The 11,970-nt window shown below is 56.0% G+C and overlaps 1 protein-coding gene across 1 annotated transcript in view; it reads left to right on the plus strand.

The window, feature by feature from the left end:
• MAPK4 (mitogen-activated protein kinase 4) overlaps positions 1 to 11,970 on the plus strand; it is a gene marked incomplete at its 5' end in the record, with an annotated part of 27,697 nt that continues 15,727 nt past the window's right edge. Inside the window, 2 exons of the mRNA XM_005424217.2 lie at positions 1 to 216; positions 11,229 to 11,373. Of these exons, the coding sequence (XP_005424274.1) occupies positions 1 to 216; positions 11,229 to 11,373 (361 nt within the window). The remainder of the gene's footprint in view (positions 217 to 11,228; positions 11,374 to 11,970) is intronic.

The raw sequence follows: 11,970 nt of genomic DNA on the forward strand, positions 1-11,970 counted from the left end.
GCCCTGGCGCGGCTGCTGGAGCAGGGCAAGCTGGCCGAGGAGCACGCCAAGCTCTTCATGTACCAGCTGCTGCGCGGGCTCAAGTACATCCACTCGGCCAACGTGCTGCACCGCGACCTCAAGCCGGCCAACATCTTCATCAGCACCGAGGACCTGGTGCTGAAAATCGGCGACTTCGGCCTGGCCAGGATTGTGGATCAGCACTACTCGCACAAGGTGGGCAGTGCGGGGCTGGCTGGTGCAGGAGGGCAGCACTTGTGGGATGAGGTGGCTGGGCCGTGGTGGATCCTCCAGGGGAACTGGTCCTGGAGCCTCCTTGGGCAGCTGTGAGCCCTGCTGGGTGACCACTGCTGGTGGCCGCTCTGCCCCGAGCCGTGACACGTGTCCAGGCAGTCACGGTTTGGGTGGGAAGGGACGTTTAAAACTCGTTCAGTCCAACCCTGTAGCAACGAGCAGGGACACCTTCCACTGGAAGGGGTTGCTCAGAGCCCTGTCCAGCCTGGCCTTCCATGTTTTCTGGGCACAGCCCATGTGCTGAGCTCTGCCAGAGTCCCCAGGGCTCTGCAAAGAGGGCACGGGAAGGGTTTGAGTGCCCCTCAGCTGCCTCGCATTGCTTTATACTGTGTGTACCACACACACACTCAGGTATTTTGCTGTGTCTCAGCAGTGGACTGTGGGGAGGCGTGTGTTCGCTTGCTTTACCCAAGTGACTAAGCTCTGTGTTTCTTGCTCTGCTGCTGCTAAAAAGCACAAGCTGCTGGGAGCACATGGAGAGGGAACCTGGCCTGTCCACCCCCACTCTGCTGGGCTCTGTCCTCACTTCGGTGCCAACCAGCTTCTTAAAAACCTGATTTCGTTTGAATTGCATTCATTTAACATAGAGGGAGAGGAGTGGGTCTTTGAGGCTCAGCCAAATCCTTTACCTGAGGTCCAGATCCAAATTACACATGGAGTTCTCTGCTGTTTGGCACTCAGTGTATCATGGAGGAACAATAACGTGAGCGGCCGGGGCAGCCCGCAGTGCTGACAGCGTGCGAGGGAGGGAGCGGTAATGGGTGAGAAGGCTCTGTGACACACAGCCCTGGTGCCATTGGATCCTGAACAGAGCTGCAGATGTGAAGTGCAGTCCAGCCTTCCAGGCTGGAGCTCCTGAGCAGTGCAGGAACATGGAGGAGGCTCCATCAGCCCACGGCTCCATGTGTTCCTGGGAGAACACAAAGCCACGGTGTGGTCTGCAGCTGGCTTCTGGTTAAAGCCACTGTGTGGTGTGGTGAGATGAGATAGAATCTGTTTTCTAGAGCTGGATGTGTCCGTGGGCCCCATGGATCTGTTGTTGTACAGCAGATTTAACAGGTTTAAATGCACTTTGCATTTTCCAGTGGGCTTCTGCCCGTCGCTCTGGGAGGGGAAGTGTGGAAGGGGAGACAGCAGAGGGTGGCGAAAGGACAATCTCGTGATCCTGAGCTGATTTGTTCTAGATATCAGTCTGGGTTGTGGGGAGAAACAGAGCCTGGGGAGAAGGAATGAGGCTGCAGGAAGCAGCACCGGGTCCCTGTCACTCTGCCTGCCCTTTCTGTGCTCCCTTCCTCACTCATTATTTATGGCCCAGCTCAGGAAGAGGCTCCCAGCTCTTCAAACGTGTGATTTGTTCGTTTAAAATCAGGTAACTCCCAGAGAAAACCCCTGCAAATGAGGCAGGCTACAAGAACACAGAAAGTGTCTGATTTAAGGAACATCGTGCTGTCAAGGACTGTGGGATCAGGGTAGGAGTCATCTGTTCGTGTCTGCTGCAGAATTATTGTTATTTCTAGGCAATTCCCTGTTGCCTCAATAGCAGCCAGTGCAGTGGAAGGAGCTGTCAAGGGCTGCAGCTCCGTGTTGGTGTTTAACTGTGCCAGATGCCACTGCATCTCCAGCTCCTCACGGGTGGGAGCTGGAGCATGAGTGCAGAGAAGCCCATCTGAGTGTGCAGAGAAAGCTGGATGCTGCTCGGGAAGCAGCGATAATGTCAGCTCTCGGGCATCCCCGGCCGTGGCAGGGATGGGGTTGCCAGGGCTGGTGCCAGGGCCCACAGAGGCAGGGCTGCAGCAGGACGGGGTGTGGGTCAGCCCTGCCTTTGATGTCCAGCCCTTCAGAGATGGCTCAGGGAAATCAATTCCTTCGCTGTTCCTCTTTCAAGACTCGCTCTGGCAGGAGGCAGCAGCAGGAGGCAGAGCAGGGGAGCATCCCGAGTCTGAGGCTCTGGTGTCTCCACCCTGGGGCCCCCTGATGCCCTAGGATTTTATCTTTTATATTTTTCAAATCCTGTACTGCTTTAGTGCATTGCTCTAAACTCCATACAGTGTCAGGTGCTGGCTTCACATTTTGGGCAGGCAGAACAATCCCTCTGGGCCTGAGATCCAAGGATACCCTACTGGCTCAGGGCCTGAAAAGTACAAACAAAAGTAAACTGGGGGAGGCGAGCAAACTGGGGGTGTGTGACTTCATTACCTGAAGCTGTAATTGGAGGATTAACCCCTGATATGGAAATAGACAAAACTTATAATTGTGGGAAAAACTCGTGACCATCATCCACCTTGGGTGAGGCCTCTGGGAGGCTTTGGCTGCCCAAGGTGTAGCTATTGAGGGCCTTTAATAAACACCCACTTTATTCTCTCAGTCTTGCCTAGCCTCTGTCCCAGGCAGCCACTCCAAGCCATCCGCCTGAGCAGAGCGGGACCCTCACAGCCCAGCCTGAGGGCAATCCTGCACCCTTTGGGAAATTAACCACCCCAAACCTCTGTCTAAACCAGCTGCAGCTCTGTCCTCATGGTTTCCTGAGAGCCTTTCCTGAGAGCTCTTTGTCATCTTGAGCATGTGGATTTTTTTCCTCTTGGCATGTTTTGTGTGTGTGGAATATGCTTTCACTAATGGCAGGGCACTGCTAACACAAACAATTGCAGGTTGTGGTGTTATTTGTCTCAAAGGTCACATCTCTTCTGACCTGATGCTTCTCAAACCCCAAACCATCCTGCTGAGTGTTAAAATGGCAAATATGAGCCACGCTGGATTGTGAGCAGAATTTTAAACACAGCTTGGAATACACATACCACTGACAAAGAGCCCTTGCCTGGCAGGATATCTTGTTTATGTGACTTTGTTCAGCCAAACGTTGAGTTGGGATAACGTGGTGGAAGGGGAGAGCTCCCCATCCCTGGGGATGCTGAGATGGGATAACGTGGTAGAAGGGGAGAGCTCCCCAGCCCTGGGGATGCTGAGCTGGGATAACGTGGTGGAAGGGGAGAGCTCCCCATCCCTGGGGATGCTGAGATGCGATAACATGGAAGGGGAGAGCTCCCCATCCCTGGGGATGCTGAGATGGGATAACGTGGTGGAAGGGGAGAGCTCCCCAGCCCTGGGGATGCTGAGATGGGATAACGTGGTGGAAGGGGAGAGCTCCCCATCCCTGGGGATGCTGAGCTGGGATAACGTGGTGGAAGGGGAGAGCTCCCCAGCCCTGGTGGGTCTCTGAGGCACGGTGAGGGGCTGGCCTCTGCAGCAGCAAAGCAGAGCAGCTTTGGCTCTGTCTCTCCCACCGTTTGTCTGTTTTTGCTGCTCACACCTTTCTCCATGTAGTAAGAGCAGCATGGGGGCATCTCTTCATCTGAAACTTCTCCAGAGCGAACAAAAGAGATTTCCAGCTGCCAAGCTTGCATCCAGACCTCGGTCTGCACCTTCTCAGGCTGCTCAGGCCTGACAAGTATTGCCCTGTCTCAGACAGGTGAGTTTCTGGGCTCAGGCACCTGCAGACATCTCTTTAGGGGACAGGGTAGCAGGTGCAGCAGGAGAGAACCCACAGGAGCTGATCCTGTTCATCCATGTGTCTCTCCCATCCTCTCCCTTCCCCAAAGCTCTCACCACCCAGCTGCGCAGGCTCCTCTCTCTTCCACCACACTGCTCTTTACCCCTGGGAGTTTCTCCCTCTGGAACGTCTCCACATTATTGCCTTGCTCCTGCTGCTGCTGTCTGTGGTGTGAACACTTGGCCCTGCACCTCGGTGCCCTAATGGTGAGCAAAGGGGGGTGGGAGGTGAAGGAAGGAGCATTCCCAGCCTCCACGAGGTCCTTATCCTTGTGCAGGACAGGCAGAGCTGGGCATCTCCTGCTCCCAACTGTTCCTCCCCTTGGGGAATGCATTCATCCCACCTTCCGCACTGGAATCCTCTGCGATGCTCCCTCTGTCTGCAGCTGTGGGGCCCTGCCTGCCCCCAGGCTCCTGTCCCTGCCTGTGTGTCTGCAGAGGCTCTGGGCCTGCTGCCCACCTCCCATCCATCCATCATCCCTCCATCCATCCATCATCCCTCCATCCATCCATCATCCCTCCATCCATCCATCATCCCTCCATCCATCCATCATCCCTCCATCCATCCATCATCCCTCCATCCATCCATCATCCCTCCATCCATCCATCATCCCTCCATCCATCCATCATCCCTCCATCCATCCATCATCCCTCCATCCATCCATCATCCCTCCATCCATCCATCATCCCTCCATCCATCCATCATCCCTCCATCCATCCATCATCCCTCCATCCATCCATCATCCCTCCATCCATCCATCATCCCTCCATCCATCCATCATCCCTCCATCCATCCATCATCCCTCCATCCATCCATCATCCCTCCATCCATCCATCATCCCTCCATCCATCCATCATCCCTCCATCCATCCATCATCCCTCCATCCATCCATCATCCCTCCATCCATCCATCATCCCTCCATCCATCCATCATCCCTCCATCCATCCATCATCCCTCCATCCATCCATCATCCCTCCATCCATCCATCATCCCTCCATCCATCCATCATCCCTCCATCCATCCATCATCCCTCCATCCATCCATCATCCCTCCATCCATCCATCATCCCTCCATCCATCCATCATCCCTCCATCCATCCATCATCCCTCCATCCATCCATCATCCCTCCATCCATCCATCATCCCTCCATCCATCCATCATCCCTCCATCCATCCATCATCCCTCCATCCATCCATCATCCCTCCATCCATCCATCATCCCTCCATCCATCCATCATCCCTCCATCCATCCATCATCCCTCCATCCATCCATCATCCCTCCATCCATCCATCATCCCTCCATCCATCCATCATCCCTCCATCCATCCATCATCCCTCCATCCATCCATCATCCCTCCATCCATCCATCATCCCTCCATCCATCCATCATCCCTCCATCCATCCATCATCCCTCCATCCATCCATCATCCCTCCATCCATCCATCATCCCTCCATCCATCCATCATCCCTCCATCCATCCATCATCCCTCCATCCATCCATCATCCCTCCATCCATCCATCATCCCTCCATCCATCCATCATCCCTCCATCCATCCATCATCCCTCCATCCATCCATCATCCCTCCATCCATCCATCATCCCTCCATCCATCCATCATCCCTCCATCCATCCATCATCCCTCCATCCATCCATCATCCCTCCATCCATCCATCATCCCTCCATCCATCCATCATCCCTCCATCCATCCATCATCCCTCCATCCATCCATCATCCCTCCATCCATCCATCATCCCTCCATCCATCCATCATCCCTCCATCCATCCATCATCCCTCCATCCATCCATCATCCCTCCATCCATCCATCATCCCTCCATCCATCCATCATCCCTCCATCCATCCATCATCCCTCCATCCATCCATCATCCCTCCATCCATCCATCATCCCTCCATCCATCCATCATCCATCCTCCATCCATCCATCCATCATCCATCCATCTGTCCATCCCCCCCACTCCTGCCCGGATAATCGCCCTGGGCTCCCCAGGAGAGCTCAGATCCCTCTGTGCCCGGTCTGGCAGGACAGAGCTGTACAAGGGAAGTGCTCTTGCTCTGCTGCCCCCCCGAGCTCCCTCGCCTTGTGGCAGAGCAGGGACACAGCAGAGTCACGCATTAAATGTTGGCACGAACACCAGTGGAGGTCAGGGCTGTAAAATAATCCATGTTTTGTAGGGCAGGCTCGTCCCCAGCTGTGCATCCCACGTGGGGAGTCAGATCCCCAGCACTGGGGTGGTCCTGTCTGGGAAGGACAGGAGATTCCTGAGGGACACAGAGACTCGCTGAATGTCATCCCTGGGTGACATGGCCATGAACCAAAACGATCCTCACCCTCCCTGTGCTGTGCAAGAGAGATTGTCCCTTCTGAGTGCTCCAAAGCACCTTGGGACGTCCCAGAGGACCTGCTCTCCCTTTGCCTGCTGGCAGCACTCATACACCATTAACTGGCAGAAACCCCACCCCATGGAGGTGTGTCAGCCCTTTTAGGGGGAGTTCCTGTGGGAAATACTTCACAGACCACCCTCAAAGCTTTGAAGTCCTCCTTTAGTTCCGTTCTTGCTGTTCAGCCCAGGCACGATGGCTTCCAGTCCGTCCAGTGAAAGGACAGAATTCCCAGCTGGGGGTGGTGGGGAGGAGTTCACAGGAGCTGAGGCTGTGGGGCTGTGTGCTCCTGTGGCCAGGACCACCCTCGTGTCCAGCCCACGGCAGCCACCCTGCTGACCTCCCTGCTGTGACCCCGGCTCATTTGTCCTGCCCTGGCCTCCGAGGAGCCCCGTGCTCCTGGATGAACGCCCTCTGCCTTCCCAAAACCAGAGCTGTCACCTTGCAGCAGCCCATCTGCCGTCCTCCTGTGGAGCAGCGTTCCCGCAAACCCTGCGTCTCCCACGGCCCCTCCTAGAGCTGCCTGACCTGCGTTTTATAAAATGAGGTTAAAAACCCCGCTGTGAGGAGGCAGAAGCTTGCTGCTGCTCCAGGGTTATTGCAAAAGCTTGGGCTTGTTGCTATTTTGAGCCCCCCATCTGCACCAGGAGCTGATCCGGCTCCCACGGGTGCAGCAGCAGAAATCCTGACGGTGTTTGCGGCTGGAGGCACAGGTTGCGCATGGATCCTGACGGATCTCCAGCTTGAGAGCACCTGGTCTGCACCTCTGCGGATTTTTGGCTGCAGGAAGGTGGATTCTGGTGTGGAACACATCTGGAGAAGCCCTGGGCTGTGGCGTGGGGTTTGCAGCTGGATCCTGAACTCCCAGGGCCCCTGGATCCCTCTGGCTCCAGGAGGAGCCCCGGGGTTGGATGGAGGTGGTTGTGGAGCCCCGGGGTTGGGTGGAGGTGGCTGTGGAGCCCCGGGGTTGGGTGGAGGTGGCTGTGGAGCCCCAGGGTTGGATGGAGGTGGTTGAGGAGCACCAGCAGTTCTGTGTTCCCCGGGTGCTGCTCTGGTGTGCCAGGCTCCCCCAGTGCCCCTGGAGGGCAGGTTCAGTGTGCTGTCACCAGGGCCACACCGGGATGCAGCCGCCCCTGCCCGGAATCCTTTCTCCTTCTGGTGTTTACAAGCGAAACGCAAAATATGTGCTGTGTAGAGAATTTGAGAAAACATCCAGGAGCACCAGCAGTTCTGTGTTCCCCGGGTGCTGCTCTGGTGTGCCAGGCTCCCCCAGTGCCCCTGGAGGGCAGGTTCAGTGTGCTGTCACCAGGGCCACACCGGGATGCAGCCGCCCCTGCCCGGAATCCTTTCTCCTTCTGGTGTTTACAAGCGAAACGCAAAATATGTGCTGTGTAGAGAATTTGAGAAAACATCCATTTCTCTTTGCTTTCCAGTTCCCTTGCTGTGCTGTTAGACATCACTTGACGCTTATCCTACCTGTAGTGAATTCATCACCTTTACAGATTGCCTGAGCTGTTGCCACACACATGGGAGGAAAAGAGGAGAAGCAGGAAAAAGATACTTGAAAATCAGAAGGGAAAAAAAAAATAGCACGGAAGGGCTTAGACTTGAAACTTCTATTTTTCACTTAACTCCATTATGTTGTTTCTTAAAGAGATTCTTCAGCTCAGAAAGGGCCGTGCTGAATCCACAGAATATTGTCACAAAGATGTACGCTCTATCTTAATTAGAACTAATTAATACGCTTCGGCTCTCGGTCTTTCTGTCTGGTTGAATCTGCATAAACACTGAGATCATTGTGCCGGAGCCCTGCCTTGCTCAGGAGAGGTCCCTCGCAGTGACCTCATGGTCCTGGATCCCAAAGCTGCCGGGCCATTTCTCCCTGGAACCTCTTAGTCCACGGCACTGCAGTCCCTTCCTCCAGGCAGCAGGGCAGGAGCTCGGGCATTCCCTGAAATACCGAGGGATCTAGCCCAGGTTTTAGCCAGGGGAAGGTGCTGGGGCTGTATCAGCTGCTCCAGGCTGTGCTGCCCATGGCAGGACCTCCAGCCAGGTCGGAAAAGTCTCGATTTCCAAACCTCCAGTTGCTCCTCCCTGTATTCCCCACCCCAAGGAAGGGGAGGGATAACGCAGAGCCCGGTGTGGAATGCCCTGGGAGGCAGTGGTGGGGTCCTTGAGATGGGGACCTCAGGGGTGGGGTCCTTGAGATGGGGACCTCAGTGGTGGGGCGCATGACTGGGGACCTCCATGGTGGGGTCCATGAGATGGGAGTCTCGGTGCTGGGGTCCATGAGATGGGGACCTCAGTGGTGGGGTCCATGAGATGGGAATCTCAGTGCTGGGGTCCATGAGATGGGGACCTCATTGGTGGGGTCCACGAAGTTGGGACCTCCATGGTGGGGTCCATCAGGTGAGGGCCTCCATGGTGGGGTCCACAAGGTGGGGACCTCAGTGTTGGGGTCCATCAGGTGGGGACCTCAGTGGTGGAGTCTGTGAGGTGGGGACCTCAGTGGTGGGGTGCATGACTGGGGACCTCCATGGTGGGGTCCACGAGATGGGAATCTCAGTGTTGGGGTCCATGAGGTGGGGACCTCCATGGTGGGGTCCATCAGCTGGGGTCCACGAGGTGGGGACCTCAGTGCTGGGGTCCAGCTCCAAGGACCACGAGTGGGGGATGCAGAGCAGCTGCAGGCTGCTCCTCTCCGTGGGTCCCTCCTGGGCGTGCCGGGGGCGATCCAAGGTTTCCCAGCAGATGGAAGCAGAGAGATGGCACTCAGACCCGGGGTGAGGGGCAGCAGGAGAGGGGAGCACGGTGGGGATTAACCACCACCTGGAGCCTCACATGGCAGCAGGAAGGTCACAGATGTGTCCATTTGTTGAGGTTTTGCAGGGAATTTTCTCCAAGACGTGAGGGGAGGAATATGTTTGTCTTGTTGTGACTCTGAGATATTTGCAGGGTATTGCTCATGCAGCCTGCACGGTGCAGACACCCCCGGGAACTGGGATCCTCCTTGCTGTCAGAGAGCAGAAACGCATGAGCAGCGTTAAATCCACAAGGAGGGTGGCACTCCTTCCCCAGGAGAGGGAAGAGATGGCTCCAGCTAAGAACTGCCCCGGATCACTACCCTCAGAGTTTATTTTCCTGAGATTCTCCAATAAACACCAGTGTCTCCATTGTTGGGAATAACTGCAGTAGCTGAGAAGTGTTGGTTTGATGGGATAATGCCTGGGGTCTTTTTGTGCTGGCTCTGATTGAGCAGCATTAGCAAAAATATAACAGCATTAAAGGAAACTTCTTAGCTAATCAGTCTCCGCTACAACTCATCGTGAGAAGGCCAAAATTAAAACGCTCTTTTAAAAGCAAGCCCTTTATGATTAAAAGCTTGGTGACTCGCACATTTGGGAGCTGGCACAAAACCCTGCACCGGGGGAAGAGGAGTGTGATCAGCCTCGTGGTGTTGGTGGTGATGCGCTGCGCCCGCGTTTAGGTGGAGAGATGCGTCCTGCAGCACCCCAGGAGATGCTGCACAGCACAACCCCAGGCACCGTGCAGCTGAAAACAGTCTGTGGAACTAAACCAGCAGGGATGGAGCTCTCAAATAAGCTTTTATGTGAACTGTGTTCATGCTGTCATTGCATTTTTACATTCTCCAAATTCTTTGTGGCATTTAAATGCAATTCGGCTTTATAATTTAATTTTATTTTGCTGCTCCTGCTGCATTTCAATCTACCTCCTTCTGTTAATGTGTTATATTTAATACAGAAAGGGCTGCTTATGAATATTCCAACGTTATCCCGGTGCAATAACCACCCATGCCCGGCCCCGGTGTGGCAGTGAGGGCTCCCTGGAGGTGCCAGGGTTACTCCCAAGCTGCTGGGACACAGCAGAGCTGTGAGCACCTGGCTCTGGTGACAGATCTCCTGGTGGGCTCGGGAGCAGGAGGGGCCTGCTTCAGAGAGGTGATGGCCTTTGTCCCACGGTGCTGCTGAGAGCTTCTCCTGTGGAACGGGGTAAAGCATCCCAAATGACATCCTCCCCACCATGGTGGGACTGGGGTGAGGAGCTGCCCCTCATTGTCCTCAGTGTGAGCACAGTGGCACTGGGGTGAGGAGCTGCCCCTCATCATCCTCGCTGCCAGCACAGTGGGATGGGGTGAGGAGCTGCCCTCGCCATGCCAGCCCCCCAGCACCCTGTGACAAGGGACACAGGTGATTTGTTGGGAAGGCTCAGGCTCATGCAGGAAGAGCAGGGTTTCCCATCCCTGCCTCAGCTAGCCCACGTTTCCCATGGGATCCTGTTTTAGGAGCCTTGGCTGACAGCCCTTGGCAGCTCTGCTCCCCAAACACACAGCCGCTGGTCCGTGCCGTGCCAGCAATCCTCCCTGACGCTATTGTTTTCCTGGACAAGGTCTCACGTGCAGGGGGATTGGGATTTGCGGGATACATCCAAGCCCTCCAGCGGTGACCTGGAATGACTCGGGCAGGTGTGCTCCGCAGGTCTGTGCTGCCGGAGCCATCTGTCCCTGGCAGGCGGTGCTGCCGTACCATGGCGACAAACAGCGAGCGCCCTGCCTGGCGGAGCCCTGCGGTGCCTCTGTCCCCCTGGTGTGCCCCAGGTCCCTGTTTCCCGCAGGGCAGGCAGCGCCAGCCAGCCACAGCAGCAGCACAGAAATGGGGGGTAGCATTGCCTGGGGTGGGGCTGCAGCGGGGAGGCACCGGGATGGGCGGAGGAGCTCTGCTGCCTGAACTCCCTTCCCAACCCTCCCTGCCCCTGGAGGAGCAGGGAGCCTGCTGTCTGTTCCTCCTCCTGAGCCCTGTCCCTGCTCAGGCTGGAGGAGCTGTGCTGCCCACTCGTGTCCGGAGCCCTTTTTGCTCAGGCTGGAGGAGCTCTGCTGCCCGTTCCATGTCCTGAGCCCTCTCTGCTGCCTGTTCCATGTCCTGAGCCCTCTCTGCTGCCTGTTCCTGTCCTGATCCCTGTCCCTGCTGTTCCAGGGCTACCTCTCCGAAGGCTTGGTGACCAAGTGGTACCGCTCCCCGCGCCTCCTCCTGTCACCCAACAACTACACCAAAGCCATCGACATGTGGGCAGCCGGCTGCATCCTGGCCGAGATGCTGACCGGGAGGATGCTCTTCGCTGGTAGGTTTCTGTCTCCTGTTGATTCCCTTTGCTCCTCCCCCCTTCCTTGCTACCCAGTTCCCAGGCTTTCTAGCGCGGCAGAGGGAATTCCCCTGTGCTGGTGCCCTGTCCCAGGAGGTTTGTGCTCCATGCCGTGGATTTGCATCGTGATTGCTGTCTCCAAGCTGTTTCTTTCCTTTGAGGGAGGACATGAATGCCACCACCCGTTTTTAGGATTTACCTGTAAGCACAAATTGCCGCTGCAAAGGTGAGGTGCAAGAAGAGAAGACAACAAAAGCACAGCAAGGAGTTATCAGTGCAGCATTTGAAGCTCAGCCCTGACGTTATTGAGAAGAAAATATGTATTTAATAGAGTCCCCAAAATGCTGTGTGGGGAGCAAAGCTGAGCTGGGACATGGAGCCATTCCCTGCAGGAAGAGCAGCTGCCCTGCGGCTGCTGCAGGAGCTGCTCCCCTGGTAGCGCAGCACAGCACAGCACTGCACAGCACAGCACAGCACAGCACAGCACAGCGCAGCGCAGCACAGCACACACAGCACAGCACAGCACAGCGCTGCACAGCACAGCACAGCACAGCACTGCACAGCGCAGCACAGCAC

The sequence above is a fragment of the Geospiza fortis genome, unplaced genomic scaffold, assembly GCF_000277835.1.
Source record: "Geospiza fortis unplaced genomic scaffold, GeoFor_1.0 scaffold488, whole genome shotgun sequence".
Lineage (NCBI taxonomy): Eukaryota > Metazoa > Chordata > Aves > Passeriformes > Thraupidae > Geospiza > Geospiza fortis.